The sequence below is a fragment of the Chelonia mydas genome, chromosome 2 (assembly GCF_015237465.2).
Source record: "Chelonia mydas isolate rCheMyd1 chromosome 2, rCheMyd1.pri.v2, whole genome shotgun sequence".
Taxonomy (NCBI): Eukaryota; Metazoa; Chordata; order Testudines; family Cheloniidae; genus Chelonia; species Chelonia mydas.
Genome location: NC_057850.1, coordinates 169671761 through 169694409, shown reverse-complemented (window position 1 = coordinate 169694409; position 22649 = coordinate 169671761). Strand labels below are relative to the sequence as shown.

The following is a 22649-nucleotide window of genomic DNA, read 5'->3' as shown; positions in this document are numbered from 1 at the left end:
AGTCTGCAAAATCTCCCTGGGAGAACCTGTTCTCTAGAGATTTGGATAATATTTGGTAAGATAAACATCATAACATCCCTTCTGAACTTTTTGAGGTTAATCCGTTACTAATGCTAATGGGTCTTCTCTCAAAAGGAACTGAAAGATTTTATAAGCTATCTTGAAACAAGTCTTAGTTGGTACAAGGGACAGCTCACAAGATGCTGAGTCCCAACTTCGTCACGAAAGTGACTAATGCCTACATTTCGTTTACAAAGCTGTCTTTGATATTGGAGCCAGAATAGCCTATCAACACAGTCATATAAATTCCATTTGTGTAAAAATAGTGTACTACATAACTTTAGGCTTAAAGCCATTAAAACATTTTAACCACAAACTCCGATTAAAATTTAGAAGTGTTAATTATGCCAGTGAAATTTGAGTTGGAAAATATTATCCAGCAGTTAAAACTAAAATGGAAACACTCTTGTTTAACACAGTTTTATCCCTTCAGGGACATAAAATATGTGAAATTCTGGGTTTCCCTGGTGCTGCTAAGTGATACTGAAATGGTCAGTTGTAGCAGATCATGATATAACATCTGCTGTGCAGTATGCTAGGACCTCAGATATTTGCATTCAGAAAACTTTCTTAGGTTGTAACATCTTCAGGGCAGAGACCATATCTACCTCTATGTTTGCACAGCACTTAATGCAATGGAGCTTGTAGCAGGGTGGACTCACCAGCGCAGGCGCCTCCCGCTGGTCATTCTGGAGCGCCCTCTGCAGGCTGGTGTCCCGCTTGCTTGCAGGCTCCCATGTCCCTCCTGGACCCCGGTGCTCCTCTACATCAGGGTTCTCCCCCTGCAGTCTCCCCCACAGTCTGGGTCTCCCCTCCCCGGCGAATCCCCACCCTCTATCCCCACCTTGCCTCAGCAGCTACTGCCAGTCCTCATCTAGCCCCCACACACTGGGACAGACTGCAGTCTGTACCACGCATCATCGGCAGGGAGGCTTTGGACCTGCTGCCTTTGCCTAATGTTGGGCTGCCCCTCTGCAATCCCAGTACCTGCTTTAGGCTTTCAGCAAGGCCTGCAGGCTGGGGTTTTTCGAGCCTGGAGCTCCCCAGCTCCTCTGGCCTTTCCCCAGCCTTGCTTCACTCTAGGTACCCTAGTGAGCTCCCACACAACTAGGCCTATCTCTCTCCACAACTAGAGAGAGACTGACTGAGTGCCTGGCTCACAGCCTTTTATAAGGCCAGGTGTGGCCTGATTGGGGCGTAGCCCCAGCTATGGCTGCCTGCCCCATCAGCCTAGCCTTTGGCTTCCCCGGGGCAGCCCTGTCCCCCAGGCTGTTTTAACCCTGTTAGGACTGGAGCGGGTGACCACCCCGCTACAGAGCTCCTACCCTGTTTTGGGCTTCTGGATGCTGCTGTAATATAAATATTAAATAATAAAAATAACAGTTAAAAATGCATTTAAATGCACAGAAGGAAAGAAATTCAAAGTTACTGGGTCAGATTCTTCCCTTGTTTACATCTATTAATGATATTGGAGTCAGCGAGGGGCCTTCAGTGAGCCAGTATGGCCCCAAAAGAAGGTTGCATAGACAGGGAATGGCATGACCGAAATAGCCTGAGGATGTACTAAGGGCAGCCCATTCCTTCAGTAACTTCCATGGGAGCCCCCAGCAGAAGTTAATGCTGCCCTCCCTGATGAAGCCCCTAAAAGAGGGCAGGTTGCGGTAACATCGCCTGCTCTCCTTTTGGGAGCATCCTCCCTGGAGTGAAGAGTTGCAGGGTGCAACAAAGAGTTGTCGGTACATGAGTAATTTACACGTCCCTGTGCCATCTCAGATTAACGTGACTCATTTGGGGCCCTGATCCTGCAGTGAGATATGTACAGACAAACCCAATTGCAGGATCAGGGCTTGTCCATGTTTCTGTGAGATACAAATAATCAGTACTGAACATGTTGGCTTGAATGGTGACACAAATACATTTTTACGAATGTTTTCACATCTGTATGGTATCATAAGAACCTAAGAATGGCCATACTGGGTCAGACCAAAGGTCCGTCTAGCCCAGTATCCTGTCTACCGACAGTGGCCAATGCCAGGTGCCCCAGGGGAATAAACAGAACAGGTAATCATCAAGTGATCTATCCCCTGTTGCCCATTCCCAGCTTCTGACAAACAGAGGTTAGGGACACCATCCCTGCCCATCCTGGCTAATAGCCATTGATGGACCTATCCTCCATGAACTTATCCAGTTCTTTTTTGAACCCTGTGATAGTCTACATTCACACAAACAGTACATCTCTCTGAATGTGTGATCAGTGAAATAAACATAACTGCATGTATTTCAAATGTGTGATACCCCAGAAATATGCACACTTACCCTTGTATATCTGGCAGTTTGGTACCGTTAACTACTGTGAATAGAGGTATGGAATTTTCACATTTCCAGGTGGCAATTGGTTATTTCTATGTGTTCACTTAGAACCTAATCCAAAGCCCATTGAAATCGATGGAAAGATTGCTGTTGATTTCAGTGGGATTTGCATCAGGCCTTAAGGTTGTATGTCATATCTGCTAGCCAAACGCATTTTTGAAACACTGGAACTGATTTCCTTATCCTAGAGTGCCTATCGAGTCTTCACCAACAGCACCTGCTTGAAGCACATGATTCTAAAGATCCGCAGAGATGCTCGGAATTTTGAGCGCTATCAGCACAACAGGGACCTGGTAAATTTTATCAACATGTTTGCTGACACCCAACTGGAACTTCCACGGGGTTGGGAGATCAAAACAGATCAACAGGGCAAGGTGAGAGCATCAACACAATTAATCACTGGGTAAATTTCCCCGTCCTGCCGATCTCACGAGGCTAGATGATCGTGAAAGGTTTCTTGTGAACTTAAAATTTGTGACTCTCTGGTTTGTATATCAGTGAGCACACAGAATATTCCCGACAATAAAAACCTTTGTCTAACGTTTAGCCCCTAGAAATGTCATTCTCTATGCTATCTTCTGTCATCACACAAGGACACTAAGAAGTGTGGTCTGATTCGTGCTAGCATCCAGTATTGTATAATGCTATACCAGGCATTGTTAATCTTGCACCAACCCCCGCCCCCCTCCGTCCCACACACACACACTAATCAAACACTATATTTATAATATTTGACTTAATAATGCTGACTAGAAACACTCTGTCTGAATACTTCTGCCTCATACTTTGGGAGAGTTCAGATTTAGAGCCACGTCTCAGCTGCATGAACTGATTCTGCTCTTACTTTCAGCAGTTTTGCAGCACTGTGACTCCACTGACTTCAGAAGAGTTATATCTGATTTATGCCAGTGTAACTGAGAGGAGAAATGGGCCCTGTGACTCCAGACTCAATAATGGGACTAACCAAAACACCCACAAATGAGGTTGCATGTGGTATGAAGGCAGAACTTTCCCCTAGTTTTCCAGGTGCAAGGCTAAGGAGTTAACAGAATAAGGCTTGATTTTGAGGGGCTGAGTTGAAGCTCATTAGAAGTTGCGAGCACTCAGCCTTTCTTGTCGTCAGGCCCCTCATGTCTAGCTGTTGGTTGTCCATTTAAAAAGAAGCGATGCTGAAATCTAATGGTCAAGTCCTGTGTGACACTGAGCACCATCAACACCCACTAACTTGCGGGTAATTAAGGGTGCCAGCACCTGGCAGGAGGCACTCAGCACCTTGTAGAATCAGGCCCATAGAGCATAATCAGTATGCTCACAACTAGAGTTGTACATTGCACCTAAAAATGAGGGACAAGCTCCAAAAGGGAACTGGCTGGTTTTAAATTACGGTGATACCAGTTTGAATCAATTTCAAGGAATTTGGCAAATTAGTATGGTAGAAATGAGTTACTGTAGTAATACAAGGTATATTGGACTAATAACTCATTAAGCTGTAAATTGTGAACGATCATGATTGCAAAATGTGGCACATATGATACGCACTATTCCCTGCTCAGTTTGTGTGCTGCTTTCTCATCCCTCAACTCTTTCACCATGTTAGCTTTCTGCTTATGAATATACAGTATTCTTTTTATTACAGTCCTTCTTTGTTGACCACAACAGCCGTGCTACCACTTTCATCGATCCCAGGATCCCACTTCAAAATGGCCGTCTCCCTAATCATCTGACTCACAGGCAGCATCTCCAGCGACTTCGCAGCTACAGTGCTGGAGAGGTAACTATAGCATTAAGACCCCTTCCTAAATATATGGTATATCTGCTAGGGAAGTGGTTCTGAACTGGGGGTACACAGAGATCTTCCAGGGGGTACATCAACTCATCTAGATCTTTATCTAGTTGTACAACAGGCTACATAAAAAGCACTAGCAAAATCAGTACAAACTAAAATTTCATACAGATGATGACTTGTTTATACTGCTCTCTATACTACACACTGAAATGTAAGTACAATATTTATATTCCAATTGATTCATTTTACAATGATGTGGTAAAAATGAGAAAGTAAGCAATTTCTCAAGTGTGCTGTGACAGTTCTGTATTTTTATGTCTGATTTTGTAAGCAAGTAGTTTTTAAGGGAGGTGAAACTTGGGGTACACAAGACAAATCAGGCTCCTGAAAGGGGTACAGTAGTCTGGAAAGGTTGAATCATAGAATCATAGAATATCAGGGTTGGAAGGGACCTCTGGAGGTCATCTAGTCCAACCCCCTGCCCAGAGCAGGACCAATCCCAACTAAATCATCTCAGCCAGGGCTTTGTCAAGCCTGACCTTAAAAACTTCTAAGGAAGGGGATTCCACCACCTCCCTAGGTAACGCATTCCAGTGTTTCACCACCCTCCTAGTGAAAAAGTTTTTCCTAATATCCAACCTAAATCTCCCCCACTGCAACTTGAGACCATTACTCCTTGTCCTGTCATCCACTATCACTGAGAATAGTCTAGATCCATCCTCTTTGGATCCACCTTTCAGGTAGTTAAAAGCAGCTATCAAATCCCCCCTCATTCTTCTCTTCCGTAGACTAAACAATCCCAGTTCCCTCAGCCTCTCCTCATAAGTCAAGTGTTCCAGACCCCTAATCATTTTTGTTGCCCTTCGCTGGACTCTCTCCAATTTCTCCACATCCTTCTTGTAGTGTGGAGCCCAAAACTGGACACAGTACTCCAGATGAGGCCTCACCAATGTCGAATAGAGGGGAACGATCACGTCCCTCGATCTGCTGCCAATGCCCCTACTTATACACCCCAAAATGCCATTGGCCTTCTTGGCAACAAGGGCACACTGCTGACTCATATCCAGCTTCTCGTCCACTGTCACCCCTAGGTCCTTCTCTGCAGAACTGCTGCCTAGCCATTCGGTCCCTAGTCTGTAGCAGTGTATTGGATTCTTCCGTCCTAAGTGCAGGACTCTGCACTTGTCCTTGTTGAACCTCATCAGATTTCTTTTGGCCCAATCTTCCAATTTGTCTAGGTCCCTCTGTATCCTATCCCTGCCCTCCAGCGTATCTACCTCTCCTCCCAGTGAGCTGTAGCTCACGAAAGCTTATGCTCAAATAAATTGGTTAGTCTCTAAGGTGCCACAAGTACTCCTTTTCTTTTTGCGAATACAGACTAACACGGCTGTTACTCTGAAACCTCCCAGTTTAGTGTCATCCGCAAACTTGCTGAGGGTGCAATCCACACCATCCTCTAGATCATTAATGAAGATATTGAACAAAACTGGCCCCAGGACCGACCCTTGGGGCACTCCGCTAGATACATGCCAACTAGACATGGAGCCATTGATCACTACCCGTTGAGCCCGACAATCTAGCCAGCTTTCTACCCACCTTGTGGTGCATCCATCCAGCCCATACTTCTTTAATTTGCTGACAAGAATACTGTGGGAGACCTTGTCAAAAGCTTTGCTAAAGTCAAGGAATAACACGTCCACTGCTTTCCCTTCATCCACAGAACCAGTTATCTCATCATAGAAGGCAATTAGATTAGTCAGGCATGACTTGCCCTTGGTGAATCCATGCTGACTGTTCCTGATCACTTTCCTCTCCTCTAAGTGCTTCAGAATTTATTCCTTGAGGACATGCTCCATGATTTTTCCGGGGACTGAGATGAGGCTGACCGGCCTGTAGTTCCCAGGATCCTCCTTCTTCCCTTTTTTAAAGATTGGCACTACATTAGCCTTTTTCCAGTCTTCCGGGACTTCCCCCGATCGCCATGAGTTTTCAAAGATAACGGCCAATGGCTCTGCAATCACATCCGCCAATTCCTTTAGCACTCTCGGATGCAACGCATCTGGCCCCATGGACTTGTGCACGTCCAGTTTTTCTAAATAGTCCTGAACCACTTCTTCCTTCACAGAGGGCTGGCCAACTCCTCCCCATGCTGTGCTGCCCAGTGCAGTAGTCTGGGAGCTGACCTTGTTCGTGAAGACAGAGGCCAAAAAAGTATTGAGTACATTAGCTTTTTCCACATCCTCTGTCACTAGGTTGCCTCCCTCATTCAGTAAGGGGCCCACACTTTCCTTGAGTTTCTTCTTGTTGCCAACATACCTGAAGAAACCCTTCTTGTTACTCTTAACATCCCTCGCTAGCTGCAACTCCAGGTGTGATTTAGCCTTCCTGATTTCATTCCTACATGCCCGAGCAATATTTATATACTCATCCCTGGTCATTTGTCCAATCTTCCACTTCTTGTAAGCCTCTTTTTTGTGTTTAAGATCAGCGAGGATTTCAAGCTGGTCGTCTGCCATATTTACTATTCTTTCTACACATCGGGATGGTTTTCCCTGTAACCACAATAAGGATTCTTTAAAATACAGCCAGCTCTCCTGGACTCCTTTCCCCCTCATGTTTTTCTCCCAGAGGATCCTGCCCATCAGTTCCCAGAGGGAGTCAAAGTCTGCTTTTCTGAAGTCCAGGGTCCTTATTCTGCTGCTTTCCTTTCTTCCTTGTGTCAGGATCCTGAACTCGACCATCTCATGGTCACTGCCTTCCAGGTTCCCATCCACTTTTGCTTCCCCTACTAATTCTTCCCGGTTTGTGAGCAGCAGATCAAGAAGAGCTCTGCCCCTAGTTGGCTCCTCCAGCACTTGCACCAGGAAATTGTCCCCTAAAGTTTCCAAAAACTTCCTGGATTGTCTGTGCACCGCTGTATTGCTCTCTCAGCAGATATCAGGATGATTGAAGTCGCCCATGAGAACCAGGGCGTGCGATCTAGTAGCTTCTGCGAGTTGCCAGAAGAAAGCCTCGTCCACCTCATCCCCCTGGTCCGGTGGTCTATAGCAGACTCCCACCATGACATCACCCTTGTTGCTCACGCTTCTAAACTTAATCCAGAGACACTCAGGTTTTTCTGCAGTTTCATACTTGAGCTCTGAGCAGTCATACTGCTCCCTTACATACAGTGCAACTCCCCCACCTTTTCTGGCCTCCCTGTCCTTCCTGAACAGTTTATACCCATCCATGACAGTACTCCAGTCATGCGAGCTATCCCACCAAGTCTGTTATTCCAATCACATCATAATTCCCTGACTTTGCCAGGACCTCCAGTTCTCCCTGCTTGTTTCCCAGGCTTTGTGCATTTGTATATAGGCACTTGAGATAACCCGCTGATCGCCCCTTGTTCTCAGTATGAGGCAGGAGCACTGTGCTAGGGCACATGATGGTTCTTATTTTTAGCGTTTGACAAGCAGATGCAGCTTAAAAGCATTTGGAATTTCACCCCAGTAATCCCATTTGGCCAAAGAAAAATCTAAACCCTCATATACTGTTCTCCTCCCAGCTCCTTAATCTTAGTTTCCCTGAACCCTGAGTTCTCCTTTTCTCCTCTCAAGTCTTCATGCTATCAGCCCTATATCTGCCACTTCCTTGACACTGACTCTGCTGACCCACTCATTCATGAATTTGTCACTTCATGCCTTGAACATTGAAACTCATTTCCCATGGCCTCCCAAAGTCACTTGTATCCAAATTCCAGTCTGTTCAGAATGCTACTGCACACCTATATATTCAACCTGTATACCCAGCAGAACATCACCCTCAAGATGAAAACCTCCTTTGCCTTTGAATCTGCTACGGACTCACTCACCATGTGTTCAAAGCCCTTTGTGGCCATGCTCCCAACTACCTCCGTGATATCATCTCTTCCTATACTCTCAGCTGCTCTCTTTGCTCTGCCAATTATGGCTTCTTTCCATCCCCCTACCCACATACTGTCCTTTCTCAGAGAATGATCCTGTGCTTCCACTGTCTCAGCTACTGTATATAGCTCAGTCTGTTCACTTCCGTCTGGCATGTATTGGGCCTGATCCTCCACTGGGATAAATTGGAATAGCTCCATCTTCAGGAGAAGATGACAGCCATTCACCACTAATGACAGCCATTCACCACTCTTCATATATTGCTTTCCTATACTCAGACACCTTCTTACTGTAACATCCATCACTGTAACTTGGCTGTGTTCTGAGGTACCTGTAGGACATCCACAAAATGAAGTGACACTTGACTGTGCAAGAGGAAGACTTGGGGGAAAAGAGAAGTACAATAAAGGCAAAGAAAGCTTGAGGTCACATGATGCTGCCCTACCGTTGACAGCAGATGCATTTGGGATAGTGAAACAGAATGCAGACATGAGAGAATAACAGCACCATTCTATCTGACACCTGTCTTTTGCACACTTTAAAATATCCCTTATATCTGAAGGGTTTTAATAGATGGTTTTGTGACTTTTTATCTTTCAAAAGATAGTGGCTTCATATTTCTTTCTTGCTAGAGTATTTATCGAATGACGTGTCAATAGCAGGCTGTAGACATTTGACCCTCTCTAATGCAAATCAACCAAATTGATAAGACAATGGAAATAGATTTTGAAGGAAGACTCAGTGTTTGAAGTTCTGGCCCAGGCTTTAATAAAATCAAGGCATCCAATACAATTATGGCCTGACAGTTCAGCAGCTCACTGTGACACTAGTATCTGATAAGATATTCTCCCTATCATGTGTAGTAATGTGTGCTGAGGTGTGTTTCCATGCTGTTAGATTACTGATGATAGGCTTTATGATACTGAAATCATGTCAAATGATCTTTTCTCTGTTGCATGGAGATAACATTCCCCACTGCACAGTGTGGAGGGGATGACGGGAGCATAAATGCCACTCCAGGCCCAAATGATCGTGGAGGCAGGGATGCTAAAGCACCAGCATTTCTCTCCCACCTGCAGAACTGCACATGGTAGAGGCTTTTTAGGGTTGTGGGGGTGGAGGGGAGGAGGAACAAGTTGGGAGTGGATCACAGCCAAGGGAACAGCTGTTGTATTCATCATCCTCTCCCAGAAAACCAGCAGGAAAATTCCTAGGGGAGTTGATATTGACCCTATCAATGTTAACTCCAGCAGGATCATGCTGTGCCTCCCAGCCCCCTTGGAGAGGCTGTTTTGGACTAGTGCGTGGGACTGGAGGCAACAACATCACTGCTTCTGGGATATCAGTACTGGCAGAGGAGAGAGAGCACTGGAGGGTTGTGTGAATTTTCCCATCATGGGTGAAGAACAACATTTTTCTCAAATGTTCACATAAATTTGTTAACGAATTTGCTTCTGTCATGCCCACTACCCTGACTTAGCAATCAATTTCTGCCAGCACCATACTACTGAATTTTACTGTTTGCAGTGTTGTTGTAGCCGTGTTGGTGCCAGGATATTAGAGAGACAAACTGGGTGAGATAATATCTTTAATGGGACCAACTTCTTTTGGTGAAAGAGACAAGCTTTTGAGCAACACAGAGCTGAAGTAAACCTGACCTGAAGAAGAGGTCTGTGTCACTCGAAAGCTTGTCTCTTTCCCCAGCAGAAAATGGTCCAATAAAAGATATTCCCTCACCCACCTTCTAGCTATAATTGAATTTTGCTGCCACAGCTGGTTCACAAAAAGCAAATCTGAAAGTTGTGCACACAGTAATCCATGCAAGTAGAAGCATTTGCCCTGGAAGTGCTTCCACATTCATCCAATCAGGGAACAGAAACAATGGCATATAACTTACTTGCCAAACCTAACAAACATGTGCAGCTCATATATCAAGGACTGGCAGAGAACTGTGCACTATAAATTCATAAAGTTGTTTAAGAAAAAGAGAGAGAGAGAAAAAAAAACAGATGAAACAGTCTAATACTGTTAAATAATGAGAATACTGTTGAATAATTAACACACTTGAGGAAATTGCAAACTACTCTTAGGTCCTGATGCCCAGTGGAAAGACTCCCATTGACTTTTGTGGGCTTTGGGTCAGGCTCTAAAAGCCCACCCTTTACAGAGCAGAAGACTCTAGCACCAAAACAAATTCACCAAGACCAAAAGGTTTCATGCCACGATAGCTATTGTTAATATGAATGGGATATGTTTTTGTCCTATAAATCATGCCCATGGGGAAATCCCAGAGACTCACTTAGGTTTGAGAGAGAGAGGAAAAACATGTCAAAACACGCTTCCCTCTGGCCACTTGCCAGCTGCTTGAAGTTCCGCTGGCTCCTCTGCTGAGCAGCAAGGAGAGGCCTCTAAACAGCAGGAGAGAAGCAAACTGGAGATTTTAAAGATCTGTCAGCATCAATTAAATAAATCAACTGTTTCTCATCCTCCTCCTCAACTTAATGAAGGGCAATTATGGTCTTTGCACTGAGAGTAAAGGATGGGGATATAATTAATGCCAGTCAGCGTGACTTTATGGAAAATAGGTCTTGTCAGACAGTTCTGATTTCGTTCTTTGATGTGATTAGACGTTTGATAAATGTAACTGCATAGAGGTAATACACTTAGAATTTTGTAAGGCATTTGACTTCGTACCACACAACATTCTGATTAAAATATTAGCGCTATACAATATCAATAAAACACACATAACATGGATTAAGAACTGGCTAAAAATGACAGATCTCAAAAAGTAGTTGTCTGTGGAGAATCATCATTGAATGGAGGAAGGATGTTCTACTGGGCCTCCTTGGGGATCAGTACTAGGCCCACGGCTGTTCAACATTTTCATCAGTGATGTGGAAGTAAATATAAAATCACTGCTGATAAAACATGTGGATAACACAAAGACTGACAGAGTGGTATATAATGATGAGGACTGGGTAGTCCTACAGAACGATCAGGATCACATAGCAAGCTGGGTCCATTCAAGCAAAATGCATTTTAATGCAGCCAAATGGAAAGTTATACAACTAGGAACAAGGAGTGCAGGCCATACCTACAGAATGGGGGACTATATCTAAAAATACAGTGACTCTGAAAAGGGATTTAGGGTGATAGTGGAAAAGCAATTGAACATGAGCTCCCAGTGCGATGCTTTGGCAAAGAGGGCTAAGTTGATCCTCAGATGTATAAGCAGGGGAGTAGTGAGTGGGGAGGGGATTTTACTTCTGTATTTGATGCTGCTGAGACAGATACTGGTGTACAGTTCAGGTGTCTATATTTTTTAAAGGATTTTGAAAAACTGGAAATGGTGCAGAAAAGAGCCACAAAAGTTATTTGCGAGCTGGAGAAAATGCCTTCCAGTAAAAGGTTTAACAGCCTGCAAGGTTCAGTATGGTTGCCCTTGAATCAACACCTCACATTTTAACATCTCAAATGTACTTCTAAATTAAACCTCCCTTATGAGATTGGAATATACAAATATGACTTCCTGATTAAGTCAGCTTTCTTCACCTTCACATGTAAAAAGCATTCTCTGGAAAAAGTAGAGATAATAATTGTACAGCTTTTATTGATGGGCCACTATTGTTTCTAAGCTCTTCTATACAAAGCCGTACCACAACTGCCAACCGACAGACCTTTCCAAAATACACTTTCCTCCTTAATCTGTGCCTCATATTTCATATAAAAACATATTGTGAATATTCTAGAACACCTTCCTATTCCTATTCCACTCCACAAAATTGATTTACTCAAAAATTGTTCACTCCTATTCCTGTTTTTCCATTGCAGTGAAGTATCTTCCTAAAGTAAAGACCCCTATAAAGGCTTTTGATGTCCATTTTTAAGTTTCTTGATCTTCAGTAGCATTATGTAGTTTGTCCTGTAAAATTTCTACAATTTTGGGTGCAAGGGCATCCATTTCCCCCTTTCTGCAGAGCTAAAAGGTCAAGGCTAATCCCAGCTACCCTTTAAAAAACTTAATAGGCCAGATACTCAGCTAGTGTAAACTGAAGTTTTATTGAAGTCAACAGCTAAAGACTAGAGGACAATCTATGTCTAGAATCCTGCTACACCTCCAGAAATCAAAACAGATCAGTAGCAATGGTGAAGTGGCACCATTCTCTCCAGTTGGCTTCCTTTCTGGAATGGCCACTGCCATTGTATGGTGACAGGGCATACTAGATCTTATAAACTTACCTTAAAAAGAACAGGAAGGAATTTGAGCCAAAACCAGTGGCCACGCATGGTGGAGAGGCACTGGAGGGAGTAGCTGGATTTTGCCAGCTATTATTTTGTGAAATATGGCCTTAGTCATGCTTTTGATGTCAGTGTTTGTTATCAGCTTGTCTGTACTGGCAGTTTTCTTCAACAGTTGGAAAAAATCCAGGGCAAAGCATAGCTGATAATCACTGTCAACAGTGGGTCATTTTCCTGATGTAGACAAGGCCCAAACCAGGGAAAGTGTTGGACACGTACTGCTTCTGATTGGATAAACAGAAGACATGCATACGCATGCCTCTTACATAAATTCTTGTTAAGTTACTCATATTCACTTCTGGAGAATATTACCCCTTTCTGTTCTGATATATCTTTTCCTCACGTTATGACAACAATAATTTCCATCCCAGTGTGCCAAATGAATATTTTAGGGCCAAATTAAACAAAAGTGTCCTTAATTTTTTTACTCAAAAAATTGCACAAATAGCTGTTTCTATCTGAATGTGGCATTTGCATATGCAAATGTAATAATGGAATGCAAAGGCCTGTTCTACACTTAAAAAATTTGACTTGCATAGCAAGGTTGATTAGGGATGTGACTTTTTACTAATACTGTTATGCCTGTAAAAGATGCAGTTATACTGATATAAGGCACTTTATGAGGCACTGGTATAAGGCACTTGTAGTTTATATTTCATTGTCAGACTGGAATAAGTTATATACCTCTATGAGCACATTTATACCAGTATAACTGCATTGACACTGGGGAAGGGAGGAATTGCTGCTCTAACTATGCTGGCATAGCTAAAGAGATAAAATTGTATAGTGTAGAAAAGGACATAATGTGCATCCCTTTGCAAACCCAGAATTATATGCCTCTTTGAAGCTGAACAAAAACTTGACTATCAGAGTGCAAAGCCATTCCTTTTTCATGAAAACTTGTGCCTAAATTATTTCTATGGTGTTAATATGCATGTTGTTGATTCTATGTGTAATTTCTTTAGACTGGGACTATGCAGCATATATCACAGCTTTAGAATATGATGTTGAAAACTCTGACCAATAACAGTAAAAAAAAAAAAAAAAAAATCCCTAAACTGAGTCAGTCAATCTCATGATTTTGGATTAAAGTCTCAGAAGTAAAAAGACATAATAAAATTTATTGACTAATATGTAGCTAAATGTCTAGTTACAACATTTTTCTTTCCTTCTCTCATTCTAGGCATCAGAAGTCTCTCGGAATAGAGGCGTTTCTCTGTTGACCAGACCAGGCAACAGCCTAGTAACAGCAATTCGAAACCAGCACCATCATGAGTCATTACCTCTGGGTAAGTAGGGCCTATTTTTTCTTTCTAGTGGGGCTCCTCGGGAACTGGTTTAAGACCATTCAACAGTCATATCCCTTATCTAGCTCTCTACCAACTCTTCCTTAATGAGGAGCCAGGGAATATTATATTGACGGTGATCATATTGTATTACTGTGTGCTTTATTCTGTATGCTGTATTATCACGATTTGATGAGTAATTTTCAGTAGCACAGTTGTCATCATCTCCAAAAGTGTCACTTGTTGCTAGCGTAAAGAAAAGCCTCTGTGGTCTTTATCTATTCCAGCTTACAATGACAAGATTGTTGCATTTCTACGCCAACCAAACATTTTTGAGATGCTGCAGGAGCGTCAGCCAAGCTTGGCCAGGAACCATGCACTCAGGTATTGATCTGTTTCAAGTTACTGTAAACAGTCTCTTTAATCCTGTCCCCTACTGGCTTTGGAGCCAGCAGATAGGGTGTTCCATGGGGCCTGGAAAGAAAGAAATCCTCTCCCTCTAGGCCACAGGGTCGTTGTTATACCACTCCATGGCCATTGCTGCAGCCAGGAAGTAGGAATTCATGATGCTGGTGCTTCTGCACCACATGCTCTGTAAGGGCACAGGCTGTAGATCTGTATAGCAGTGGATCCACTGGCCTCACTCCCACTTCTCCTTACCTGGCCCTACCATTCAAACTCTGCTACAGGGACATCCAAGGAGCTATCTTGGAGTGTGGAGTCCTTTGCATGGACTTCTCATATTCAATTCTAACCCACAGCAGAGGAGAAGGGGGAGCAGGACTGACCCCATAATGCTTATAAAATCAACTGTCAAATAACTCTATGTTTTGTCATTCACATTAATATAGAGCAATAAGAACAAAAGGTCAGTGGGGAAGTCAATGGGACCTAGGCTTCAAAGACACTTAGGTGCTTTGAAAATTTCACCTTTTCTGTGCACAGTATAAATGTGTAGACCTAGGTCCTTCACTATGGATGAGGAGCGTACAGTACAGCTCAGCATTTGCCCAATCTTGAACCTGCTCTTACTATGATGGTCCCCATCATAAACTACCAACATATCAGACAGCAGCTGCCAGTGGCTCCCAGGAGCCCAGAACAGCCCCTGAGATCAGTGGGACACAGGGAAGTCCAGCCACTCCCCCTTTGCATGAATCACATCTCCAAAGAGAGTAGGGATCCTCTAAGGGTATGTCTAGACTGCAATTAAAAACCCAGGGCTGGCCCATGCCAGTTGACTTGGGCTTGTGGGGCTCAGGCTGTGGGGCTGTTTCACTGCAGTGTAGACTTCTTGGCTAGGGCTGCAGCCTGAGGTCTAGGATCCTCTGATCTCGCAGCATCCTAGAGCCTGCAGGAATCCCCAGTCCTGAGGTGAACCTGTTACCCCAAACAGTGGATTTTGGGATGTCCCTATAATAATCTGCCTATCAGCCCCACAGTCTGTTCTTCACAAGGTATGAATTTCCGGAGTTGTTAAGGAAACGCTAAAGGACATGGATATAACCTTCCGATAAAGTGATTGACACAGGCAGTATATCTTCCAAAACAAAGTGTCTTTTTATTCAAGTAACTAAAAATCCCCAATATAGTCTAATCTAAAAATTCTAAATAAGACACAATCCCTTATTGTGAATTAAAAGAGCATTCAAACCAAAATAGCATACAGTTTAAATGATTCTAAGAGAAGCACTTTGCTACAAATGGCCAGTTTGTAACAAATTTCTGACCGCAGTTTTTAAATTATACTTTAAGTTTTATGTAAGTAAAATACAACATACACACACACACTTCAAGCATACACATATTAAGTACTATGCTACACTAAAAATTATATTTAAAAACTGGCAGGCTTACTTTATAAATTCTTTGGTATTCTTCTTTAGTCACTATTGCTGCTCAGCTCTGCTACTGTTGCAGTTTATTCTCAGTCAACTCCTGTGATGGGTTGTCACCCTTGGGAAGCAGTCTGTGAGCCGTGGGAACCTCTGTGGGCTCTAAAACCCCCAAGCTGGGCAGGCCTCTTTCACACTGCTTTGTTGGAGATTCAGGCAGCCTCACCAGAACCTGTTATCACCCAACATGACAGCAGGTGGCTGACGGCAGGTCCCACTGAGTTACCTGAGTGCTTTACCTAAGCCACTCAAGGACATACAGCCAATTTCTCAGCTCCCCGACTTTGCACCCCTGCTGAAATATAAACCCAGAATTATACCATTTTACACTGCATGGGGATCTGTACAATGTAAGCTCATTAATATGGTTTTCCTTCCCCTCGATGTATGAAAGATATGCACAACAAGCTTGTGTTAACCAAGCTGAGACTTTCTCCCCAACACTTCACTCAAAATACACTGGTTAAGATAAAGCATAAAGCAAGTTTATTAACTACAGAAAGCTAGATTTTAAGTGATTATATGTGATAGCAAACAGATCAAAGCAGATTACCTTGCAAATAAACAAAAATGCAAACTACCCTAATATACTCATTAGGATTTGAATTAGCAATTTCTCACCCTGACTGATGATACAAGCAGTCCGCCAAGTTTCAATACACAGGCTAGAAATCCCTTTAGCCTGGGACCAGCACTTCCTCCAGTTCAATCTTTGCTCCTCAGGTGTTTCCAGGAGTTCATCTTGGGGCCTCTCTCCCCACCAATGAGATGTCACTCCCTGCCTTATATAGCTTTTCCATATATCGGGAAGCCTTTGTTCCAAACTCAGTTCCCAGTCCAGTTTGTGGAAAAATACACGTACCAAAATGGAGTTATGTGGTCTGGTCACATGCCCTTGCATGCCTTACTGAGTCATAGAAGCCATTACTTACAGGCTGGCTGAAACGTTTCCAGGAAGGCTCACCAAGTGGGGGATAAGCTTCTCCTAAGGCCTGTTTCCCCTAATGGCCCATTTCCCTGAATAGACCCTTCACAACTAGCTGTCTAGACAGGAAGCATTTTGCCTAGTGGGTGTCACCCACTTGTAACTACATTTGAAATACAGATACATAGTCAATATTCATAACTTCAGATACAAAAATGATACATGCATATGAATAGGATAATCATATTAAGCCAGGGGTTCACAACCTTTCAGAAGTGGTGTGCCGAGTCTTCATTTATTCACTTTAATTTAAGGTTTCACGTGCCGGTAATACATTTTAATGTTTTTAGAAGATCTCTCTCCCTATAAAAGTCTATATATTATATAACTAAACTATTGTATTGTAAATTAAACAAGGTTTTCAACATGTTTAAGAAGCTTCATTTAAAATTAAAATGTTTATCATCTTCTGCCTCCGGCCCCCTCGGCCCGCTGCTGGTCTGGGGTTCTGTTCACCTAGGCCAGCAGCGGACTTAGTGGGGCCTGTGGCTGGGACCCTGGCTGGCAAGGGGCCGGCAGCCAGAACCCCAGACCGGCAGTGGGCTGTGTGGGGCCGGCGGCTGGGACCTCAGACCAGCAGTGGGCTGAGCGGCTCAGCCCCATGCCACTCAGCCCGCTGCCGGTCTGGGGTTCAGTCCGTCGACTCCTGCCAGCCGGGATTCCGGCTGCTGGACCCACTCAGCCTGCTGCCGGTCTGGGGTCCCAGCCCTGCCCACATACAGTGGGTGCCTACCTTCTCCCTGGTTCTGGCCCATTCTCTTCCTCTCTCTCTGCACTGAGTTGAGGGTGGGAGTGCACTGAGCACAGGGCTGGGGGTGAAAGAGCAGGCTGGGGGTTGGGGTATAGGGTCTGGCTAGGAGCTAGAATGAGAGAGGGTGCTCAGGGTTGGGGCAGGAGGTTTGGGTGTGGAGAGCTTACCTGGGCAGTTCCCATTTGGTGGGAGGGGTGCAGGTGGGAATGTGGGGGGAGGGGGATGCAGGATCTCCCGTTTGGTGCTCGGGGAGGGGGGTGGATATGTGGGAGATGCAAGGGTCAGGATGTGGGGGGTGCATGTGGTGTGGGGGGCTGGGTATGTGGGGGGGTGCCAGAGTCAGGGCTGGGGTCATGGGGGGGCGTGAAGGAGTCAAGCAGAGGTCTGGGTGTGCGTGAGGGGGGTCAGGGCAGAGAGCTGGGGGTGTGGGCTGAAATCGTGGGGTGCTCACAGCAGGGGACTGGAGGGGGTATGCCCCACTTCCACCACCCCCCTTCTCCAAGGCCCTGCCCCCGCTTCTTCTCTGCCTCCGCCGGGAGCAGCAAGCACACTGAGCCCACTCCTCCCCCACACCCTCGCAAGGGCCAACAGCTGATCGGCCGGCAGGGAGGGACAGAGAGGAGGAGGAGGGGCAGGAACCCAGCACACTGCGGGAGGGGAGCCAGCAGGACCAAGCTTCTGCCCGCTGCCCCTGCGGGAGGGGGCGGAGAAGAGCGGGCCCAGCCACATGCCATTAAAAATGGGCTCGCGTGCCGTCTTTGGCACGCGTGCCATAGGTTGCCAACCCCTGTTTTAAGCAAATCATAACTACTCCAATGTCACTTCACAAGACATATCTTGAACCAGCTGCATCATAATTACGTTATAATCATATCAAAATCATACTCCTATGAAGAATCTGAGGTGCAGTGTCACAGCTCCCTTCCTCTGTTCACAGATCACTCCCAGCAGCTTCTCTGTCCTTTGTGCGTTAGTTATTTTGTTTCAGTGTTGCCGATATTGTGGCTGCTGCTGAAGCTGCTGTCTGTGCTGTTGTAAGTGCTTTTCTTCATCAGAGCTCTCCTCAGAACTCTAAGCTGTCTTCCAGCAGCTCTTCTTCCTGATTTCTAATCTCTTCATCCAACTTCTCCTGATTATTGCCTTCCTCCTGACTGACTAACTGCCTGCCGGCACTGCTTTTTTATATTGTTCTAACACACATTACCTCATCTTCAGCTACCAGAAGAAACAGCCCCAAACTGTCCCAGGTTAGTTCTCCCATCTCTTTCATTCTGCACATGCTCACTGTTGCTGTTTACCTCAGAGTTATGATTCTGCCAACCCCAACACCTGCTTGACTCTTTACCAGGGTGCTGTCTTAGCAATCCTGGATTCTCTGCCAATTAACTGAACTTTCACCCTGTCTCAATATTGAGCATGCTCAGGGTCTGCAGCATCCATCTGAGGATGGAGTGACTCTTTCTTATTCAGAATTTCTCCACCCTCCACTTTGTCCACCTGATCTCTATTCTGAACAAACATTTCATGGCCAGTTACTCTGGATGTAGAACCACAATCCACCAACTGTGAAGTGCCCAGGAAGATCTGGGCCACATACCATCCCTGCACTCTGTGGCAAGGTACCTTCTTGGTCTCACAGCCTCAGTTGTTTTTAGCCTTGGTGAGACGGGCTTGGGTAAAACAGTCCTTCTGGGCTGCACAGGGGCAGTCCATTCCTTCTCTCAGCCAGTCTTTTGGGCTACATTTCTCTCTAAGCAGAGTGAATGCAGCTTCCCCTCCTGGTGAGGCTTGCTGTCTTGCTGCTCCTAGCCTACTGGCAGTTTGACTCCTACTCCTTCTCTCTCTCTCTCTCCTCCCAACAGGGGAGGGTTTAAAAAAGGTCTCAGGCAGCCCTTAGTTGGAATCAGCTGATCCTAATTGACCTCAGGTAACTCCCTCTCAGCGGATCCTAATTGATCTCTGGTAACCCCTTCTCAGCTGAACCGGATTGACCTGGAGTCACCCCTCCCCAGTTGATAGGGAGGAGGGCCTTTTAACCTTCTGGGACTGTTTTCTTACCCCCCGCCCCTTGCAGCTGTCCGTCCTGAGTTTATCACAACACCAAAAGATACATTTACCATCTAAGAATGAACTTAAATAAGCTAGAGAATGGGCAGCACCAAAAAGGCATTTAGTGCCTCTTTGCTTCAGTCTTTACTAAAAGAGTTAATTTTTACCAGATACTCAACACAATTAATATTGACAACAAGGCAGAAAGAACCAAGCCACGATAGGGAAAGAATAGTTAAAATAATATTTAGATAAGTTAGATGTATTCAAGCCAGCAGGGCTTGATGAAGTTCCCTCTAGGGTTCTTAAGGAAGTAGCTGAAGTAATCTTGGAACCATTAGCAATTGTCTCTGAGAACTCATGGAGAATGGGGTGACTCCTGGATGGGGGCACTAAGCGGAGAAGCACAGTTGTGCATGGGGAGCCATAATTTGTACTTCAGCAATCATTGAATATATTTGTAATTTCATGCGTGCTTTATTCATTAAAAACACAAAACTATTGCAAAACTTTTTCATGTTCATATTCATCAAGTCATTCCTTTTGCTTCTCTAAAGAAACAGAAGAGTGTTATCTCTATACTCTAGTTCACTTCTTTTCCTTGTTCTTTTTTATAGTTTACCTGTTGGCCTCCTTGTTTCATGTTCTACATTTCAGATATATTTTCTGTAGAAAAATAGTCAAATCCTTGTTAACAGGATGTAAAAAATGAAGAGGTGCCCGAGTTACAATGGTCACCACTGAAGAGTCAGCATTTGCTAATGGGGTCCATATAGTTATAGTTATTTTCCACAGGTACCCAAGCATAGGGAAGAACTGTGGTATCTGTGGACACACATTTACAACCCAATGGCCACTATATTTATGCCTCAATGGCAAAAACTCTATAGATCAGATATCTCTGCTTACAATGACCATCTTATTCTTCAGAGGTATTGGGTGAAATACTGGCTCCACTGAAGACAATGGCAATTTCCCATTGACTTCAGTGGCATCAGAATTTCACCCCTTAACTCTAATAGTAGTGCCATGGCTAGAGAAGCCCTATATTTTACAGAAACATAGGAACATTATTTACTAAATTGCACTCCCGTCTTCACTTCTTTTCTCTGAGAACTTAATAATGTGTTTAAAATTCTTTCCAAAGTAATTAAACCATTTGATACCATCAAGGTATTTCACCTGTTCCTTTCATCTTATATAAAAGTGGTGAAATGAAAAAGAAACAGAATGATAATCTTTTGGGGCTAGATCCTCATTTGGTGTAAATCAGCTTCTATCCATTGACTTTTATGGAGTGATGCAATTTATACTAGTTGAGGATCTGGCCCAAGGATTCAATAAATGCCACACTGTGACCAGCATAACAAAACAGAGAACATCCATGTTTTCCCATTGAGATTTCTCTCTGACAATTTTGCTGGCCTTGCTGACTGATCATTTACCTAAGAAGATCAGACAAAGAATTCTTTGGGTGTAAAGGATTAGAAATGCCTCCAGGAGGAATGAAATGCTAATAGATTGAGGGAGAGAATGAAAAATGCCTCCAGTATTTAAGATGTACATTTTTGTAATTGAGAATTTTTATCATTGCCATCAAATTATTATAGACTTTTTTCACTTCTGTAATTTGAGTTCTTATCCCTTACAGAACAGGAAATGCTTTTATCTCTTTTTCAGCAGAGAACAAAATTGACTAATGATGGGGACTAGACAGCTTTGCGGATATGTAATGAGATTTGTAACAGGATACTGAGCCTTTCACCTCTAAGTCACTGCTTTGTTTCCACCTTTGGTCAGTAGTGGCCCAAAGCTACTATCTGATGGCTGTTCATCAACTTTTGTGGAATGGGCTTGTGGATCTTAAACAAGTTCCCAGCAGACAAGTGTTCATTTCATATAGGGCTTGATCCTGCAAGGCACCTAGCATTCTGGCTCCAGTGCAGCAAAGTATTCAAACACACGTATAGCTGTGGGCACGAGTAGTACCGTTTGACTTAATATTGGAATGAATGATGTCCCACTGGACAATTCACATGCTTAAAGATTGCTTGATCAGATTGCTTGACAGAATCCTTTGCACATTGCAGGACTGAGCCTCAAACAACCACCCCTATTGGCACTAATTTACACCCACGTTTGTATTCCCAGCAGAGACCCCGGGAATTAAATGGTCATGAAGAATGATTTATTCTTTTTCTCCTTGAAGTAGTCCTTTTATATTTGCCTTGAGGCATAAGAATGGCCCTACTGGGTCAGACCAAAGGTCCATCTAGCCCAGTATCCTGTCTTCCAACAGTGGCCAATGCCAGGTGCCCCAGAGGGAATTAACAGAAAAGGTAATCATCAAGTGATCCATTCTTTGTTGCCCATTCCCAGCTTCTGGCAAATAGAGGCTAGGGACACCATCCCTGCCCATCATGGTTAATAGCCATTGATGGACCTATCCTCCATGAATTTATCTAGTTTTTTTTAACCCTGTTATAGTTTTGGCCTTTACAACATCCTCTGGCAAGGAGTTCCACAGGTTGACTGCGTTCTGTGAAGAAATACTTCCTTTTGTTTGTTTTAAACCTGCTGCCTATTAATTTCATTAGTTGACCCCTGGTTCTCGTGTTATGAGAAGGAGTAAATAAAAACTTCCGTATTTACTTTCTCCACACCAGTCATGATTTTATAGACCTCTATCATGTTCCCCATTAGTCGTCTCTTTTCCAAGCTGAAAAGTCCTAGTCTTATTAATCTCTTCTCATATGGCAGCCGCTCCATACCCCTAATAATTTTTGTTGCCCTTTTCTGAACCTTTTCCATTTCCAATATATCTTTTTTGAGATTGGACAACCACATTTGCACACAGTATTCAAGATGTAGGTGTACCATAGATTTATATAGAGGCAATATGATATTTTCTGTCCTATTATCTATCCCTTTCTTAATGATTCCCAACGTTATGTTCGCTTTTTTGATTGCGGCTGCACATTGAGTGGATGTTTTCAAAGAACTATCCACAATGACTCTAAGATCTCTTTCTTGAGTGGTAACAGCTAATTTAGACCCCATCATTTTATATGTATAGTTGGGATTATGTTTTCCAATGTGCATTACTTTGCATTTATCAACATTGAATTTCATCTGCCATTTTGTTTCCCAGTCACCCAGTTTTGAGAGATCCTTTTGTAGCTCTTCGCAGTCTGCCTGGGACTTAACTATCTTGAGTAGTTTTGCATCATCTGCAAATTTTGCCACCTCACTGCTTACCC

General features: G+C 43.9%; 1 protein-coding gene across 4 annotated transcripts in view; it reads left to right on the top strand.

Moving 5' to 3' along the window:
- HECW1 (HECT, C2 and WW domain containing E3 ubiquitin protein ligase 1) overlaps positions 1-22649 on the top strand; it is a 337168-nt gene that overhangs the window by 259234 nt on the left and 55285 nt on the right. For all 4 annotated transcript variants that reach the window (XM_043540543.1, XM_037890003.2, XM_043540541.1 and 1 more), the window contains 4 exons: positions 2619-2804; positions 4067-4201; positions 13607-13712; positions 13997-14093. In XM_043540543.1, the coding sequence (XP_043396478.1) occupies positions 2619-2804; positions 4067-4201; positions 13607-13712; positions 13997-14093 (524 nt within the window). The remainder of the gene's footprint in view (positions 1-2618; positions 2805-4066; positions 4202-13606; positions 13713-13996; positions 14094-22649) is intronic.